General features: G+C 42.5%; 1 protein-coding gene across 1 annotated transcript; it reads right to left on the bottom strand.

The window, feature by feature from the left end:
• LOC104760452 (berberine bridge enzyme-like 5) lies at window positions 15,328–17,571 on the bottom strand. The gene is made up of 2 exons (XM_010483377.2): window positions 16,898–17,571; window positions 15,328–16,664 (listed from the first exon to the last, which is right to left on the bottom strand). Exons 1-2 carry the CDS (start codon window positions 17,428–17,430, stop codon window positions 15,533–15,535), a joined length of 1,665 nt encoding a protein of 554 aa, XP_010481679.1. The 5' UTR covers window positions 17,431–17,571; the 3' UTR covers window positions 15,328–15,532.

The following is a 19,379-nucleotide window of genomic DNA, read 5'->3' as shown; positions in this document are numbered from 1 at the left end:
TTTTTTTTTTTTTTTTTTTTTGGGAAAAACTCTCCTAGTGACTCTGCTTTTCTCTGTATCTTATGTCTCTGTTGTCCATACTCCATTATGTAAATTCCTGAACACAAGAAAACTAAAAACAAAAATTGAAAACACAAGGATCCTAAAGAATATGTACAGTGATACCTTTGGGTTTTTCTCCCAAGTGAGCTTGTTTTAAGTCCCTAGCTTGACTTTGCAGCTTTTAGGCTTTTGGGGGTTCATGGAGGAGCACAGAAAACCCCTCTGGTTGGACTTGGTCAGCTAAATACTTTTTTACTTTTTGGCCGTTTACAGTGAATTCGCTGTCATCCTTGTTCAGAAGAGTGATGGCTCCAAATGGCAGAACGTCTTTGACTGTAAAAGTTCCAGACCACCTAGACTTAAGCTTTCCAGAAAATAACTTAAATCTGGAATTGAACAGCAAAACCTGATCTCCAGCCTTGAGCTCCTTGACAATAATCTTCTTGTCATGAAAATTCTTTGTCCTTTCTTTGTAAATCTTGGAACTCTCGTAAGCATCAAGTCTTATTTCTTTCAACTCATGGATATCTAGAGTTCTCTTAGCCTGAGCAGTATCAATACCCAAGTTTAGCAACTTGATAGCCCAGAGTGCCTTGTACTCAACCTCTACAGGGAGATGACATGCTTTACCATAGATCAATTGAAATGGTTTTCGTCCTATTGGCGTCTTGAACGCTGTTCTGTACGCCTAGAGAGTCTCGTCCAACTTGACAGACCAATCTTTCTTTGAAACTCCAACAATCCTTGATAGAATACCCTTGATTTGTTTGTTCGAAACCTCAACCTGTCCGCTGGTCTGAGGGTGATACGCAGTCGACACCTTGTGCTTGACACCATACTTTCGCAGCATACTCTCGAACACCTTGTTGATGAAGTGAGTTACACCATCACTGATCACTGCTCTGGATATCCCATACCTTGGAAAGATTATACTTTTGAATAACTTCAGAACAACCTTGTGATCGTTGGTAGGACTGGCAATGGCTTCAACCCACTTAGAAACATAATCAACTGCCACTAGAATATAGACATTACCATTAGATGGAGGGTTGAAAGGTCCCATGAAGTCTATCTGCCAAACGTCAAATATTATCACTTCCAGGATCGGATTCTGTGGCATCTCATTCCTCCTTGTGATGTTGCCCATCCTCTGACAGTCATCACACTTGGTGATGAAACTGTGAGCGTCTTTGAATAAGGTTGGCCACCAGAGACCCGCTTGAAGAACCTTCTGAGCAGTCTTGAAAGTTGCGAAATGACCTCCATAGGTGGAGCCGTGACAGTGCTCAAGCACTCCTTTTACTTCCCCTTCTGCTATGCACTTTCTGAACATAACATCAGAACCTCTCTTGTACAGATAGGGTTCATCACAGAAGTAGTGGTTGACCTCTCTGAAAAACTTCTTCTTTCTGTAGGGATCCATGTCATCAGGAACTTCTCCACAGACCTTGTAGTTCACGACATCTGCATACCATGGTGCAGTCTCAGATGTGATAGCCATGCATTTGATCATGAGGCTGTCAAGCTCTGTGTTATGCATCTGCACACAAACTTGGGCGACCAGAAGTTGTTCTTCAGGCATTGAGTCATCAATTGGAACAGCATCTTCAATCCTCATTCTTGACAAGTGATCTGCAACTCCGTTTTCTATGTCTTTCTTGTCAACTATCTCCATGTCAAACTCCTGAAGTAGCAGAATCTATCTCAGCAGTCTCAGCTTGGTATCCTTCTTTGAATAAATGTGTCTCAAAGCAGCATGGTTGGTATACACTATGACCTTGGAACCCACAAGGTAACTCCAGAATTTTTCGAATGCAAACACAACTGCTAGGAGCTCCTTCTCCATGGTTGCATATCTCCCTTGAGTCTCGTCCAAGGTGCGACTTGCGTAGTAGATGACATGAAGCTTCTTGTCAATATGCTGTTCCAGAACAGCTCCAACTGCGAAGTCTGAAGCATCACACATGATCTCAAAAGGGTGATCCCAATTTGGAGCTTGTACTATGGGTGCTGAAACCAACGCCTCCTTGATCTTGCTGAAGGCTTCCAGACATGCTGCATCGAATTCGAACTAAACCTCCTTGCACAACAACCTTGTTAGAGGTCTTGCAATTTTTGAGAAGTCCTTGATGAATCTTCTGTAAAACCCAGCATGTCCTAGAAAACTTCTGATGTCCTTCACTGTCTTAGGCGGTTGAAGATGAACCATGACCTCAATCTTAGCTTTTTCAACCTCAATTCCTGTCTCAGAGATCTTGTATCCCAAACCGATCTCTTCTTCAACCATGAAGTGGCACTTCTCCCAGTTCAGCACCAGGATCGTCTCCTCACATCGTGTCATTACCCTGCACAGATTCAACAAACAGGAAGAGAAAGTGGAACCGTATACAGAGAAATCGTCCATAAACACTTCCACTGACTCCTCAATCAGATCCGAAAAAATCGATGTCATGCACCGTTGAAAGGTGGCAGGAGCATTGCACAAACCTAATGGCATGCGTCTGTAGGAGAAAGTGCCATAAGGACAAGTGAAGGTTGTCTTTTCCTGATCATTTGGGTGGATAGGGATTTGGAAGAACCCACTATACACATCAAGGAAACAATAGTAGGGATGACTAGCTAATCTTTCCAACATTTGATCAATGAAAGGCAAAGGAAAATGATCTTTCCTAGATACATCATTTAACTTCCTATAATCTATGCACATCCTATGTCCTATGATAGTTATAATTGGGATTAACTCATTTTTTTCGTTTTTGATCACAGTGATCCCCCCCTTTTTAGGTACACAATGCACTGGAGATACCCAAGTACTATCAGAGATAGGATAGATAACTCCAGCATAAAGCAGTTTTAAGTTCTTTTTCTTTACTACTTCCTTCAGGTTAGGATTCAATCTTCTTTGGGGTTCAATGCTAGCATAAGACTCATTTTCAAGATTGATCCTATGTGTGCAAAACTAGGTGAGATTCCCTTGATATCATCTAAGGAATAACCTATAGCCTTTCTTTACTTCTTAAGCTCAGTTACTAGCAACCCCAAATCATCGTCACTCAACCTAGCATTCACTATGACATGATAAGTAGAATTGGTTCCCAGAAAAACGTACCTGAGTCCAGAAGGCAGAGTTTTGAGTTCTACCTTTGGACCTTTCAGTTCCGACCAGTCGTCAGCATGGGGGTCTGGAATGATCTCCGTCGAGTGGGAGGGGTGCGACTCGATCGAACGGGATATCGGTGCCTTGAGTCGGGTTATGACATCGGTCGAGTGGGAGATATCACGTTCTGAACTCTCTGTCTCAACTTCACATACCTCCTCTACGTCAGATAGCTGCTCGAATTCCTCTGGTCCATCCGTTTCTCTGTGGGAGTCTAGCATATTCTTGTAACAAGTGGTCTCCTCATGCATGAACCCTTCTTCTCCACTCTTGGTCAAAGCAGTCTTGAGATGATCCTCCTCAGCTAATTCCTCCAACAACTCATCAGCCAACTTATCCATCTCTTCAATGTAGAAGACTTGTCCTCCTATTGTTGGCTTCTTCAAGGTATCCTTAATGTCAAACTTCATAATGAAGTCGTCCCCCAGATTGAGATCAATCTTGCCATTTCTGACATCAGTGATGGTTCCAGCAGTCGCCAGGAACGGTCTTCCTAAGATCAGAGGATCTTTTGGTTCTTCATCCATCTCCAGAACCACAAAGTCAGTTGGAACTTCCACGTCTCTGATCCTGACGGGTAAGTCTTCTAAAATACCATGTGGAAGTCTCACTGATCTATCTGCAAGGATGAGAGAGATGTCGCAACCCTTGAACCTTGTAAAACCCAACCTCGTAGCAATAGAGAGTGGCATCAGATTGACTGAAGTGCCAGGATCACATAGACACCTATCAAAAGACATAGGTCCAAGGGAGCAAGGTAGAGTGAATGATCCAGGATCTTTGAGTTTCTTGGGTACAATCTTCTTCTGGATGATTGCACTGCACTCAAGACTTATTACCACCATGCCTTGAACTTCTTTTGATCTCTCCATCACCAAGTCCTTGAGGAATTTCTGGTAGTGAGAAACAAGTGCGAACGCATCTAGCAATGGCATCCTCAACTCAATCTCCTTGACTTGTTGTTCGAATAGATCTTTGTATTTTTCAGTAAGTTGCTTCTTGAACCTCACTGGAAATGGTAGAGGAGGCTTGTATGGTGGAGGGATGAACTTTGCAGGTTTGTCATCAGAAACAACAGGTTCCTTAACTGGTTCAGGCTCGGACTGCTTCACTGGCTCGATTGGATCTTTGACTGCTTCAACTGGATCCTTGATCTGAGCTTCATCTTGAACCAAATCCTCCCCTTCTAATTCCTCACTGTCCTCAGTGACGTCAGATACTCCTTGTCTGGGAGGCAATGTTTTCCCACTTCGCAGCGTAATGGCATTGGCGAACTCCTTGGGGTTTTGAAGTAGAAGCAGATTGGCCTTCCATATACCTTATCTACGAATTCAGAGCTTCAAATTTGACGTTCAAATCATTGTAAGAGCATTCCATCCTCTGACTAAGGTCAGCAAACTTCTTAGCAGTATCCATAGATCCGCTAGCTTGATCCTGAAGGAGTTGTTGCATCATTTGCTTCATCTCTTGATCTGGTGCTGGAGTAGGCTGAACTGGTTGTGGGCGGAATCCTGGCGGTGGTCCTAAGGGAGCTTGGTAACCTTGCTGGAATTGTTGTTTGGGTACGAATCCCTGATTCTAAGGCACGAAAGGTTTTTGTTGACCTTGTTGGTTCTGCTGAGGAGGGTACACCTGATCTTGTGGATTTGCTACGTCGGTAAGACAAATTGGGGTTCGTCTTATAGGGGTTCGTCTTATAGGGGTTGTAGCCCTTGTTGTAACCACCATGATTCTGGACGTAGTTGATCTCCTCAGACTGCTCACCCTCCCCATCTTGAACTTGGAAATGGTCATCCTCATCGACGAAATGGACAGTATGCTGCTGACTTAGCAAGAGGCGGTCAAGCTTATCATTGACATTTCTTAAGATCTTTCTTGTACTTCTCCTCAGAATTGGTGTCACCTCGAACTGTGCCGTCAGACTGGGCAAGATTCTCAACAAGTTGTAATCCGTCTTCCACTTCCTTGTTCAGGAAATTTCCGTTAGAGGCAGTGTCAAGCAGCATGCGGATTTTTGGAAGTACACCACGGTATAGAGTGCTTAGAAGTGACTCGTTGCTGAACCCATGGTGAGGACATTGGCTCNATAGAGAGTGGCATCAGATTGACTGAAGTGCCAGGATCACATAGACACCTATCAAAAGACATAGGTCCAAGGGAGCAAGGTAGAGTGAATGATCCAGGATCTTTGAGTTTCTTGGGTACAATCTTCTTCTGGATGATTGCACTGCACTCAAGACTTATTACCACCATGCCTTGAACTTCTTTTGATCTCTCCATCACCAAGTCCTTGAGGAATTTCTGGTAGTGAGAAACAAGTGCGAACGCATCTAGCAATGGCATCCTCAACTCAATCTCCTTGACTTGTTGTTCGAATAGATCTTTGTATTTTTCAGTAAGTTGCTTCTTGAACCTCACTGGAAATGGTAGAGGAGGCTTGTATGGTGGAGGGATGAACTTTGCAGGTTTGTCATCAGAAACAACAGGTTCCTTAACTGGTTCAGGCTCGGACTGCTTCACTGGCTCGATTGGATCTTTGACTGCTTCAACTGGATCCTTGATCTGAGCTTCATCTTGAACCAAATCCTCCCCTTCTAATTCCTCACTGTCCTCAGTGACGTCAGATACTCCTTGTCTGGGAGGCAATGTTTTCCCACTTCGCAGCGTAATGGCATTGGCGAACTCCTTGGGGTTTTGAAGTAGAAGCAGATTGGCCTTCCATATACCTTATCTACGAATTCAGAGCTTCAAATTTGACGTTCAAATCATTGTAAGAGCATTCCATCCTCTGACTAAGGTCAGCAAACTTCTTAGCAGTATCCATAGATCCGCTAGCTTGATCCTGAAGGAGTTGTTGCATCATTTGCTTCATCTCTTGATCTGGTGCTGGAGTAGGCTGAACTGGTTGTGGGCGGAATCCTGGCGGTGGTCCTAAGGGAGCTTGGTAACCTTGCTGGAATTGTTGTTTGGGTACGAATCCCTGATTCTAAGGCACGAAAGGTTTTTGTTGACCTTGTTGGTTCTGCTGAGGAGGGTACACCTGATCTTGTGGATTTGCTACGTCGGTAAGACAAATTGGGGTTCGTCTTATAGGGGTTCGTCTTATAGGGGTTGTAGCCCTTGTTGTAACCACCATGATTCTGGACGTAGTTGATCTCCTCAGACTGCTCACCCTCCCCATCTTGAACTTGGAAATGGTCATCCTCATCGACGAAATGGACAGTATGCTGCTGACTTAGCAAGAGGCGGTCAAGCTTATCATTGACATTTCTTAAGATCTTTCTTGTACTTCTCCTCAGAATTGGTGTCACCTCGAACTGTGCCGTCAGACTGGGCAAGATTCTCAACAAGTTGTAATCCGTCTTCCACTTCCTTGTTCAGGAAATTTCCGTTAGAGGCAGTGTCAAGCAGCATGCGGATTTTTGGAAGTACACCACGGTATAGAGTGCTTAGAAGTGACTCGTTGCTGAACCCATGGTGAGGACATTGGCTCTGGTAACCCTTGAAACGCTCCCAGGCTTCACAAAATGATTCTGAGCTCTTCTGAGTAAAACCAGAGATGTCATTCCTGAGACGTGCAGTTCTGGCTTTGGAGAAAAACTTTGCCAAGAATGCCTTCTTGCAGTCATCCCAAGTATTGATGGATCCCTTGGGGAGGTTTTTCTCCCATTGGTGAGCTTTGTCTCCCAGGGAGAATGGGAAGAATCGTAACTTGAAACCATCCTCACTGACGCCGTTGATCTTGGTGAGACTGCACAGACGGTCGAACTTGGCGAGGTGATCGAGTGGATCCTCCATGGGAAACCCGTGAAACTTGTTCCCTTGGATCATGGAGATCAGACCACTTTTGATCTCGAAGTTGTTGTTCTGCACGGCGGGAGGGACGATTCCAGCACGTTGAGTGTGAGTGTTTGGTGCATCCCCAGCACCAATGTTTCGCGGTCTCGGATTTAGTCCATTCGGTTGTTCCATAGCGACTGGTGCGGGATGATCAGTGAGAGGACGAGTTTGTCTTGGTCTTTGTAACCGATTGATGTCGTCGATACCAGGTTCCACATCATAAATAATCTCAGGTTAATTGAACCTGCTAGGATAGACACACAAAAATCCTAGTATCACAGATGTCGGATTACAAAGTCTCAAAACGTATATGGTGGCTAGGTAAAACCTTAAGAACAAAACGAAAATGAGATAAAAGATATGATGTCTCCAGCCAACACTTAACAAAACTTATTTATAGTAAAAACATGTAAATCCCTAAAACTTAAATCGACAAGATAGAGCGTCGGTTCGGGAATCTCCTGAAGCGTGCGAAACCAAACATGTGCGGTCGAGTCGCGTGTCGTCTCTCCCTAGGGTGCGGTCGAGTGGAACGGATCGATTAGAGGTCACACGACTCGAGGTGGGTCGAGTGGAGGTGGTGCGACTCGAGCTGGATCGAGTGGAGGTGGTGCGACTCGAGCTGGATCGAGTGGAGGTGGTGCGACTCGAGCTTGGTGTATATGTATCCACTAAAACGGTGATAACTCTTGAACCACACCTCCGATTGGCTTAACATAAATGGAAATGGAAATATGACTCAATTCTCTACAACTTTGATGAAGACGTCAAAAGCTGAATCTCTCGACCGGTGGCTCGAACGGCGACTCAAATGACGACTCGAACGGCAATGGTGTTGGCTCGAACGACGGTTCCGTGAGTGTTAATGACATCTATTCCAGGCATGATGGATCGAGTGGGATGCTGGTGCTTTTTCCTGGGAGCGCGTCCAAGTCGGATGTTGGTCGAGTCACATGGCGTTCATTCCGAGCATGCTTGGTCGAGCCGCAAGCATGCTTGGTCGAGCCGCATGGCTCAACCTCCATTCAGTTCCAACAGTCTGGACATCTCCTAAACACCAGAAATAACTTCAATATGCAAGATGTATGCAAGAACAATGCAAATACTACCTAGATGTGTATATTATGCAAAAGAGACTAAAAACAATGCAAAACAATGAGTTAAATGAACAAAATGAATAACAAATGCATGATGAAAGAGTGTAAAATATATACATATCAATCTGGGAGATTATTGAGTATTTGCATTTGATTTCTTTTACAAGTTGTTCATCTCATTTTTACCTATCTATGAATGCTTGTTTCAATGTTTTCTGGATTCGTGTCTTTGGTGATGCTTTCCAGATCTGAGTAGTGCTAGAGTTCTTGGGGATGAGATAAACTAGGTGGAGGATCTTAGGATGTAGAGTGTTTAAGTTTTGATTTGTATGATTCCCTTCTGGACTAGTTTTAGAAATGTTAGGTTCTCTCTGATCAATTGGAACTAGGTTCGAGACATTTCCACACCCAAAAGATGTTTGATGAAATGTCTGACCAACTAGTGCCAGAGACTTACGTTCATAGCCTAAGAGATTAGTTGTCTAGGATGTTTGTTGACGTGAAAGAACCTGTTTGTCATGCCTGTTCAACCATGTTTCTCCAGCGAGAGTTGGGTATGGAAGTGGTTGAGTCTGAGTAGCTTTTACCAAGAGATTGGATTAGCTAAGTTGTGATGTTCATTGTTTAGGGATAGATCGCTTGTGACATGTTAAACACTCTGTAGACTAGGATACTCCACCGACATCAATTACTCCCATCCTTAGGACTTCTTACTTTCTGATATTTATTACATCCTGAAACTGTTTCTGATCTTTCTATCTAATTCTTGCTTAGACCCGTTTTTTGTTTTCATTCATTTTCGCTTCCTGTTATACATTCTCGTTTCTAGTCCTATAGCTCATTTCCGTTTTGCATTTTCATCACTCTAGGTTGTTAGACAAAAACACTATTTTTATATTGGCTTGACTTGTGATTTCTTGATTGCATCTTGATTGCTAGCAACATCCCATTTGGATTGACACCTTAAATACCACAACACATAAGGTTAATTGAACCTGCTAGGAGACACAAAAATCTTAGTATCAATTTGGCGTCATTGCCATTTAGGATTCGTTTTGCTACATTTAGGATTTTAAGTTTTACAAGATTAAGTTCGGTTACACACATCATTCTGAATACTGACTTGTTTTGGTTGTCTGCTTGTTTGTTTTGCATCTCAGGAACCTGTTGATTGCAACCTTGCATGCACTCCAGATCTAGAGGAACTCAGAATCTCCTTCCTGCTATTGACGACATCAATCGGCTACAAAGACCAGGCCAAACTCGTCTTCTCGCCGATCATCACACACCCATCATTATGGGCGCTCCTAATGGACCAAATCCGAGACCGCGAAACATTGGTGCTGGGGATGCACCAAACACTCATACTCAACTTGCTGTAATCGTCCCTCCCGCCATGCAGAACAACAACTTCGAGATCAAAAGTGGACTGATCTCCATGATCCAAGGAAACAAGTTTCACGGGTGTCCTATGGAGGATCCACTCGATCACCTGGACGAGTTTGACCATCTGTGTAGTCTCACCAAGATCAATGGAGTGAGTGAGGATGGTTTTAAGTTGTGACTCTTCCCGTTCTCCCTGGAGATAAAGCTCATCAATGGGAGAAAAACATTCCCAAGGGCACCATCACCACTTGGGATGAATGCAAGAAAGCATTCTTGGCAAAGTTCTTCTCCAATGCCAGAACTGCACATCTCAGGAATGATATCTCTGGTTTTACTCAGAAGAGCTCAGAATCATTCTGTGAAGCCTGGGAGCGTTTCAAGGGTTACCAGAGCCAGTGTCCTCACCATGGGTTCAACAATGAGTCACTGCTGAGCACCTTATATAGTGGTGTACTCCCAAAAATCCGCATGCTGCTTGACACTGCCTCTAACGGTAATTTCCTGAACAAAGAGGTTGATGAAGGATGGCAAGTAGTTGGGAATCTCGCCCAGTCTGACGGCAACTAAAATGAAGATTATGACCGCACAGTTTGAGGTGATGCCAGTTCTGAGGAGAAGTACAAGAAAGACCTCAAGAACGTCAATGAGAAGCTAGACAGTATCTTGCTAAGTCAGCAGAGGAGCGTCCACTTCGTGTCTGAGGATGACTCTTTCCAAGTTCCAGATGGGGAGGGTGAGCAGTCTGAAGAGATCAGCTATGTCTAGAATCAAGGTGGATACAACAAAGGTTATTGAAGTAACAACGTTGCTCATCCACAAGATCAGGTGTACCATCCATAACAACCGCAGCAAGGTCAACAAAAACCTTTTGTGCCTTACAATCAAGGATTCACGCCTAAGCAACAGTTTCAACATGGTTATCAGGCTCCCTCAAGACCCCCACCAGGATTTCCATCTCCACAGATTCAACCTACACAAGCTCCTGACAAAGAAATGAAGCAAATAATGGAACAACTTCTTCAGGGTCAAGCTAGCGGTTCAATGGATGCTGCTAAGAAGTTTGCCGACCTTGGTCAGAGGATGGAATGTTCATACAATGATCTGAACGTCAAATTTGAAGCTCTGAATTCAAATATCAGGTATATGGAAGGCCAATCAGCTTCTACTTCTGCACCAAAGCCTGACCAATTCCCAGGGAAGGCTGTTCAAAACCCCAAGGAGTTTGCAAACGCAATTACGCTGAGAAGTGGGACAACATTGCCTCCCAGGCAAGGAGTACCAGAAGTCACTGAGGACAGTGAGGAATTAGCTGGGGAGGATTTTGTTCAAGATGAAGCTCAGATGAAGGATCCAGTCGAAGCAGTCAAAGATCCGATCGAGCCAGTGAAACAGTCCGAACCTGAAGCAGTTAAGGAACCTGTTGTTTTTGATGAAAAACCTGCGAGGTTCATCTCTCGACCATACAAACCTCCTCTACCATTCCCAGTGAGTTTTAAAAAGCAGCTTACCGAGAAGTACAAGGCCTTGTTCGAAAAACAAGTCAAGGAGATTGAGTTGAGAATGCCACTGCTGGATGCATTCGCACTTGTTCAAGGCATGGTGGTACTGAGTCTCAGAAGAAGATTGTACCTAAGAATCTCAAGGATCCTGGATCATTCACTCTTCCTTGCTCCCTCAGACCTATGTCTTTTGATAGGTGCTTATGTGATCTTGGCGCTTCAGTTAATCTGATGCCACTCTCTGTTGCTACAAGGTTGGGTTTTACAAGGTTCAAGGGTTGCGACATCTCTCTCATCCTTGCAGATAGATCAGTGAGACTTCCAAATGGTATTTTAGAAGACTTAACCGTCAGGATCAGAGACGTGGAAATGCCAACTGACTTTGTGGTTCTGGAGATGGATGAAGAACCAAAAGATCCTCGGATCTTAAGACGACCGTTCTTGGCGACTGTTGGAGCCACCATTGATGTCAGAAATGGCAAGATAGATCTCAATCTGGGCGACGACTTCATTATGAAGTTTGACATCAAGGATACCTTGAAGAAGCCAACGATAAGAGGACAAGTCTTCTACATTGAAGAGATGGATAAATTGGCTGATGAGTTATTGGAGGAATTAGCTGAGGAGGATCATCTCAAGACTGCTTTGACCAAGGGTGGAGAAGAAGGGTTCCTGCATGAGGAGACCACTTGTTACAAGAGTCTTCTATACCCCCACAGAGAAACAGATGGACCAGAGGAATTCGAGCAGCTATCTGACGCAGAGGAGGTATGTGCAGTTGAGACAGCGAGTTCAGAACGTGACATCTCCCACTCGAACGACGTCAAGAACCAACTCGAGACACCTACGTCCCGCTCGATCGAGTCTCACCTCTCCCACTCGACCGTGATCATTCTAGACTCCCATGCTGACGACTGGTCGGAATTGAAAGCTCCAAAGGTAGAACTCAAAACTCTCCCTTCCGGACTCAGGTACGTTTTTCTGGGAACCAATTCTAATTATCCTATCATAGTGAATGCTAGGTTGAGTGATGATGAATTGGGGTTGCTAGTAACTGAGCTTAAGAAGTATAGAAAAACTGTAGATTATTTCTTAGATAATATCAAGGGAACCTCACCTAGTCTTTGCACACATAGGATCAATCTTGAAAATGGGTCTTATGCTAGCATTGAACCCCAAAGGAGATTGAATCCTAACCTGCAGGAAGTAGTAAAGAAAGAAATCTTTAAACTGCTTGATGCTGGAGTTATCTATCCTATATCTGATAGTATTTGGGTATCTCCAGTGCACTGTGTCCCTAAGAAGGTAGGCATAACTGTGATCAAAAACGAAAAAAATGAGTTAATCCCAACTAGAACCATCACAGGATATAGGATGTGCATTGATTTTAGGAAGTTAAATGTTGTATCTAGGAAGGATCATTTTCCTCTGCCTTTCATTGATTAAATGTTGGAAAGATTAGCTAGTCATCCCTACTACTGTTTCCTTGATGGGTATAGTGGGTTCTTCCAAATCCCTATCCACCCAAATGATCAGGAAAAGACAACCTTCACTTGTCCTTATGGCACTTTCGCCTACAGACGCATGCCATTTGGTTTGTGCAATGCTCCTGCCACCTTTCAACGGTGCATGACATCGATTTTTTCAGATCTGATTGAGGAACCAGTGGAAGTGTTTATGGACGATTTCTCTGTATACGGTTCCACTTTCTCTTCATGTTTGTTGAATCTTTGCAGGGTATTGACACGATGTGAGGAGACGAACCTGGTGCTGAACTGGGAAAAGTGTCATTTCATGGTTGAAGAAGGGATCGTTCTGGGACACAAGATCTCTGAGAAAGAAATTAAGGTTGACAAAGCTAAGATTGAGGTCATGGTTCAGGTTCAACCGCCTAGGACATGCTGGGTTTTACAGAAAATTCATCAAGGAATTCTCAAAAATTGCAAGACCACTAACAAGGTTGCTGTGCAAGGAGGTTGAGTTCGAATTCAATGCAGCCTGTCTGGAAGCCTTCAGCAAGATCAAGGAGGCGTTGGATTCATCACCCATAGTACAAGCTACAAATTGGGATCATCCTTTTGAGATCATGTGTGATGCTTCAGACTTCGCAGTTGGAGCAGTTATGGGACAACGAATTGACAAGAAGCTTCATGTCATCTACTATGCTAGTTGCACCTTGGACGAGACTCAAGGAAGATATGCAAGCACAGAGAAGGAACTCCTAGCACTTGTTTTTGCATTCGAAAAATTGAGGAGTTACCTTGTGGGTTCAAAAGTCATAGTGTATATCGATCACGCTGCTCTGAAACACATCTACTCGAAGAAGGATACCAAACCAAGACTGTTGAGATGGATTCTGCTTCTTCAGGAGTTTACGGACCATCTGTCAAGAATGAGGAATGAATATGTTGACACCTTAAGTATTACAACTGCATAAGGTTAATTGAACCTGCTAGGACGTACAAAAATTCTAGTATCAATTTGGCGCCGTTGCCATTTGGGATTCGTTTTGCTACATTTAGGATTTCAAGTTTTACAAGATTAAGTTCTGTTACACACATCATTATGAATTCTGACTTGTTTTGGTTGTCTGCTTGTTTGTTTTGCATCTCAGGAACCTGTTGATTGCAACCTTGCATGCATACCAGATCTAGAGGAACTCAGAATCTCCTTCCTGCTATTGATGACATCAATCGGCTACAAAGACCACGCCCAACTCGTCTTCTCGTCGATCATCACACACCCATCACTATGGACGCTCCTTATGGACCAAATCCGAGACCGCAAAACATTGGTGCTAGGGATGCACCAAAAACTCATACTCAACTTGCTGTAATCGTCCCTCCCGCCGTGCAGAACAACAACTTCGAGATCAAAAGTGGACTGATCTCCATGATCCAAGGAAACAAGTTTCACGGGTTTCCTATGGAGGATCCAATCGATCACCTGGACGAGTTTGACCGTCTGTGCAGTTTCAGCAAGATCAATGGAGTGAGTGAGAATGGTTTCAAGTTGTGACTCTTCCCATTCTCCCTGGGAGATAAAGCTCATCAATGGGAGAAAAACATTCCCAAGGGATCCATCACCACTTGGGATGACTGCAAGAAATTTCCTGAACAAAGAAGTTGATAAAGGATGGCAACTAGTTGAGAATCTCGCCCCGTCTAACGGCAACTACAATGAAGATTATGACCGCACAGTAAGAGGTGACGCCAGTTCTGAGGAGAAGTACAAGAAAGACCTCAAGAACGTTAATGAGAAGCTAGACCGCATCTTGCTAAGTCAGCAGAGGAGCGTCCACTTCGTATCTGAGGATGACCCTTTCCAAGTTCCAGATGGGGAGGGTGAGCAGTCTGAAGAGATCAGCTATGTCCAGAATCAAGGTGGATACAACAAAGGTTACAACCAATACAAGGCAAACCCCAATTTGTCTTACCGAAGTAACAACGTTGCTAATCCACAAGATCAGATGTACCCTCTACAACAACAGCAACAAGGTCAACAAAAACTTTTTGTGCCTTACAATCAGGGATTTGCGCCTAAGCAACAGTTCCAACATAGTTATCAGGCTCCCTCAGGACCCCCACCAGGATTTCCATCTCCACAAGTTCCGCCTACACAAGCTCCTGACCAAGAAATGAAGCAAATGATGCAACAAATACTTCAGGGTCAAGCTAGCGGTTCTATGGATACTGCTAAGAAGTTTGCTGACCTTAGTCAGAGGATGGAATGTTCATTCAATGATCTGAACGTCAAATTTGAAGCTCTGAATTCGAAGATAAGATATATGGAAGGCCAATCTGCTTCTACTTCTACACCAAAGCCTGGCCAATTCCCAGAAAAGGCTGTTCAGAACCCCAAGGAGTTCGCCAATGCCATTACGCTGAGAAGTGGGAAAACATTGCCCCCAGGAAAGGAGTACCAGACATCACTGAGGACAGTGAAGAGTTAGATAAAGCTTGCTATCAACTGTTTTTGTGAAGATCTGATCAAGAACATCCTTAATTTTGAAGTTTTTTCAGGATACTTGACATAAAAGATAAGTACACTTTAATAACATTAGTGATCAAATCAATTTTTATAAATATTTTGGCATGTCTTTCATATGCCATGATTTAGAATTTTTAAAACTAGTAAAAATTACTTGATAAATGATTTTTTTTCTTTTTTTTCTTTTTGAAGTGAGAACTTGTCAGTGTCGAAAAGAAATTATAGATTTTTAACAACTTGATTGAAAGCAAGAACTAGCTTTAAGCACTATATTAATGATTGCGTCTAGGAATTGGATAATAAAGAACCAGTTGAGTGACTCATAAGAAGCAATGTTTCGAAACTTGAAAATTGAAATAAAACAACGTACGTCACACTGTCACATGCATTCTTAGGTAGAACATTTTCTGAAATACAGAATAATCATTATCTGATTCTTCTAGTTAATGTTCTGTTCTTACCTTTATTTTTATATTGATATGGACCATATGGTTATCATGTACCATATGGTTACCATGTGCTTAGCTTCGAACGGGCAGAGTTGGGATACTCTGCTCGTGTCTGAAGAAGTTATCTGGATCAACCTTTGTTTTAATCTTCACCAATCTGTTGAAATTGCCTTTAAAGTAATTAGCTCCCCATAGTTTAGCTTCTACGAAGTTAGAGTTTGAGTTGTTTCTGTTCTGTCCCAGGTCTAGATCTCTGTAGTTCACATAAGCTTGTCTTGGATTGCTTGAGACATAAGGTTTCATGTAACTGTACAGCTCTCTGATCCATTTGATGCGTCTGTTTGGTCTCTTCTCGTTGGCTGACCAGCTCCTGTAATATTGAATCATAAAGATGGTTCCATTTCTATGCGGAAATGGGATCTCAGATTCAGGAATTTTATCCATCTTTCCACCATAAGGAGTCCAAATAACTAACGCTACGTCTTCTTCAAGCAACTTCTTGATCATCCCTTTGAGCCCTACAATAGGAATAGGTTCTTTAGCGAAATCCGATTTCGCTTTGAAGTAAACTTTTCCGATCGGTGAATTCGCTTGAAGCAAAATCTCAAGAGGAGGAGGAGGGCTTGTAGGGAATCCAGAGTTGTAAACAATGGATTTGATCCAGCTCATTTCTATGCAATCCTTCTGAGTTAGCCCTAGTTCTGGAAAACCCTTCTTCATAACCTCAAGCAAGGTGCCTTTCTTGCCAAGAAACTGACCTATGTAAGCCATCTTCACAGTCTTGTTTGCGTTGTTTCCATCTACACTGAAGAACACTCGTAAGAAGAGCTCTTCAACAAGCTTGTCCGCAACTCGTTGCCACTTGGAAAGAATCTTGAAACTTGCATCTTGCTTCAACGTTTTGGTGACCGTGAACACGGTTAGGGTTTTAGGAACAGGAACAAGTTTGATCTTCCATGACAAGATTATCCCAAAACTCCCTCCACTGCCTCCTCTAATGGCCCAAAACAGATCCTCCCCCATCGCGTTTCTGTCGAGTAATTTACCATTAACATCAACAATCTTTGCGTCAAGAACATTATCTGCAGCAAGACCATACTTCCTCATCAAGGAACCGTATGCACCCCCTGTTATATGCCCACCTATGCCTAAGCTCGGGAACACACCTGCAGGGAATCCATGAATCTTGCTCTTTTCTGCAATTCTACAGCCAACAAACCAAAGATTCAATAGTGAAATATTGTTTACTCTTGTTGCAGATACAAGTTAAAATTCTGTTGAATGTTTATTAGATTCGATACGTGTAACACAAGATGTTTATTAGATTTTGAAATCAAATAAAATATACAAACTTATAAACGTCACTATATAATTTAGGAATGTGATATTTGTATAGAAAACTTTAATATATAAAACCAAACGACTTAATTATATTACCTGTAGTAAAGCTCACCAATCGTAGCACCGGATTGAACCCAAGCACTATTGTCTTCAATGTCAACATTGATCTGTCTCAATTTCGACAAATCAATCAATACAAACGGTGTCTCGATCTGTGAGACATAAGACACGCCCTCGTAATCGTGACCGCCGCTTCTAACAAGGAAATGAATTCCAAGTTTCTTACAACAGATGATGGAAGCTTGGACGTGAGATTCGTGGACCGGTTTAAATATGAACCCCGGTTTAGGCATTGAGTTGGTCAAGAACCGTTGGTTTTGAGCCGTTGATTCAAAGACTTCAATGAAGTTGGAAGCGTTTCTCTCAGAAGTGAAGAACGTTTTCTCAACTGGGAAACCAACATTTGTGTTTCTTTGGAGACACTCAATGAAACCATCTTGTACGGATGCTGAAGAAGTTGGTGTTATAGTAGCATATAATGAAATATATAGTGAAAAAAACGAGATACAAGAAATTATAGGAAGCGGTTTTGAAATTCCCATCCTTGCAGCCAATATTAGTATATGCATGCAAGAGAGAAGCCAAATACATTAATTATATAGGCTTCACGCTTCAATATGGAAATAGTTGTTTTTTTCTTTCTTCTTCTTCTTCTTCTTGTCAACGAAGAAATGAGTTTACATTTTTTTTTCTAAATTAAATGATTGTGATACATAAAATCCGATCCACCGATTTTTTTTTTCTTTTCTAAACTCAATGATATTAGGTGGGAAATGATAGGAGCGTGACCACCAATTTTCACGTGTTTTGAAAACGTTAAAATACATTGCATTAAGTTGGAAAAAAAATAAAAAATTCATATGGTTTCAAGTTGTTTCAAATTCACCAGGATTTCATTTATTGTAACATAAAATCAGACAGAAGAAAAGAAAAAGATTTACTTTACTTGTGAGTCCGTGATAAAATAGTTTTAGACATAGGAAAAACATGTAAATTGACAAGTATGGCAACAGATAGCAAAACAATGATCAAGTAGGTGAATCTAAGATTCTAAATCAGAAATATATGATTAATGATAAAAATCTTAGATGGTTATTCGATTTTCAGAGATCAAAATATTTATGTTTTTGTAAGTTTGCTAGCTAAATGTAATATATCTATGCTTATTTTGTGATATCATATATTGATCTCTAATATATATATATGCTTATATTACATTTAGCATATTGCATGACCAATTACCTCCATTTTTGTGATATATATATAGAAATGATTCTAACAAAATCTGATGAATTAAGAGAAAAAAACATATATGTATTGAGAAGAACCCAATGGACTCAGACAAAAGCAAAGCCCAGGCCCATCAGCAAAGTTTGTCCTTTGCACAATCAAAGCTTCAACGGTCGAAACAGAGCAACAACGATGGCTGTACGGAGAAGACGACAAGCTTCTCTCATCCAAACAGATTCAAGCTTCTGGAATCCTCCTCCGATGACTCAGCCAATACAGCTGTCGATTAGGATAAGATTTACTTTTGTGAATTCTAGATTGTTCTGTATATTGTGTATATAAAACAAGATGTAAAACCCTAATGAATCAATTAGTGAAGTTATCAGTTTTCTACAAGTCTCTTCTCTGTTTCTAAAATCATATATGGTATCAGAGCCACTGTAAACCTTAACAAGTAAAACAATGGCAACCACTTACCCGTTTCCCGACAACGTTCATGTCACCAGCTCCGTTACCCTCAAGCTGACGGACAACAATTACCTTCTCTGGAAAACGTAGTTCGAATCTCTCTTGTCAAGTCAGAAGCTTATCGGTTTCGTCAATGGTGTCGTCACTACACTATCTCAGACTCGCCTTGTCGTCAATGGTGAAGTCACTACTGAAGTCCCAAATCCGCTGTACGAGTCTTGGTTTTGTACGGATCAACTAGTCCGTTCTTGGTTGTTTGGTACCTTGTCCGAAGAGGTCCTTGGTCATGTCCACAGTCTTCAGACCTCTTGCGAGATCTGGTTGTCTCTTTCCGAGAACTTCAACAAAAGCAGTGTTGCTCGTGAGTTCTCCCTTCCCCGCAGTCTTCAGCTTTTGTCCAAGAAGGATAAGTCTCTTTCAACCTACTGTCGTGAGTTCAAGTCGATTTGTGATTCTATGAGTTCGATTGGAAAGCCTATAGACGAGTCCATGAAGATCTTTGGCTTCCTGAATGGTTTAGGCCGTGAATACGATCCTATTACCACCGTGATACAGAGCTCTCTGAGTAAACTCCCCTCTCCGACCTTCAGTGATGTCATAGCTGATATTCAGGGGTTTGATAGCAAACTGCAGTCGTATGATGACACCAACTCTGTCACACCACACATGGCGTTCATGACTGAGAAAACCAATTCGTGTGCTCCTCAGTTTGATCCAACTCAGAGAGGTCATGGACGCAACAGAGGCAGAGGTGGCTACACAATAGGTGGTCGAGGCTTTCCTCAACATCAAAGTACCTCACAGTCGCAAGGGCAGAGAC

Source organism: Camelina sativa, chromosome 18 (genome assembly GCF_000633955.1).
Source record: "Camelina sativa cultivar DH55 chromosome 18, Cs, whole genome shotgun sequence".
NCBI lineage: Eukaryota > Viridiplantae > Streptophyta > Magnoliopsida > Brassicales > Brassicaceae > Camelina > Camelina sativa.
The sequence above is the reverse complement of the archived record's forward strand: the minus strand, read 5'-3'. Positions and strand labels throughout refer to the sequence as shown.

Excerpts from the sequence above, each read along its gene's own strand:
- LOC104760452 (XM_010483377.2), bottom strand. The coding sequence starts at position 17,430 with ATGCATATACTAATATTGGCTGCAAGGATGGGAATTTCAAAACCGCTT. Across the intron at positions 16,665-16,897 it reads ATTGGTGAGCTTTACTACAG|AATTGCAGAAAAGAGCAAGA; the intron begins GTAATATAATTA and ends TGTTGGCTGTAG.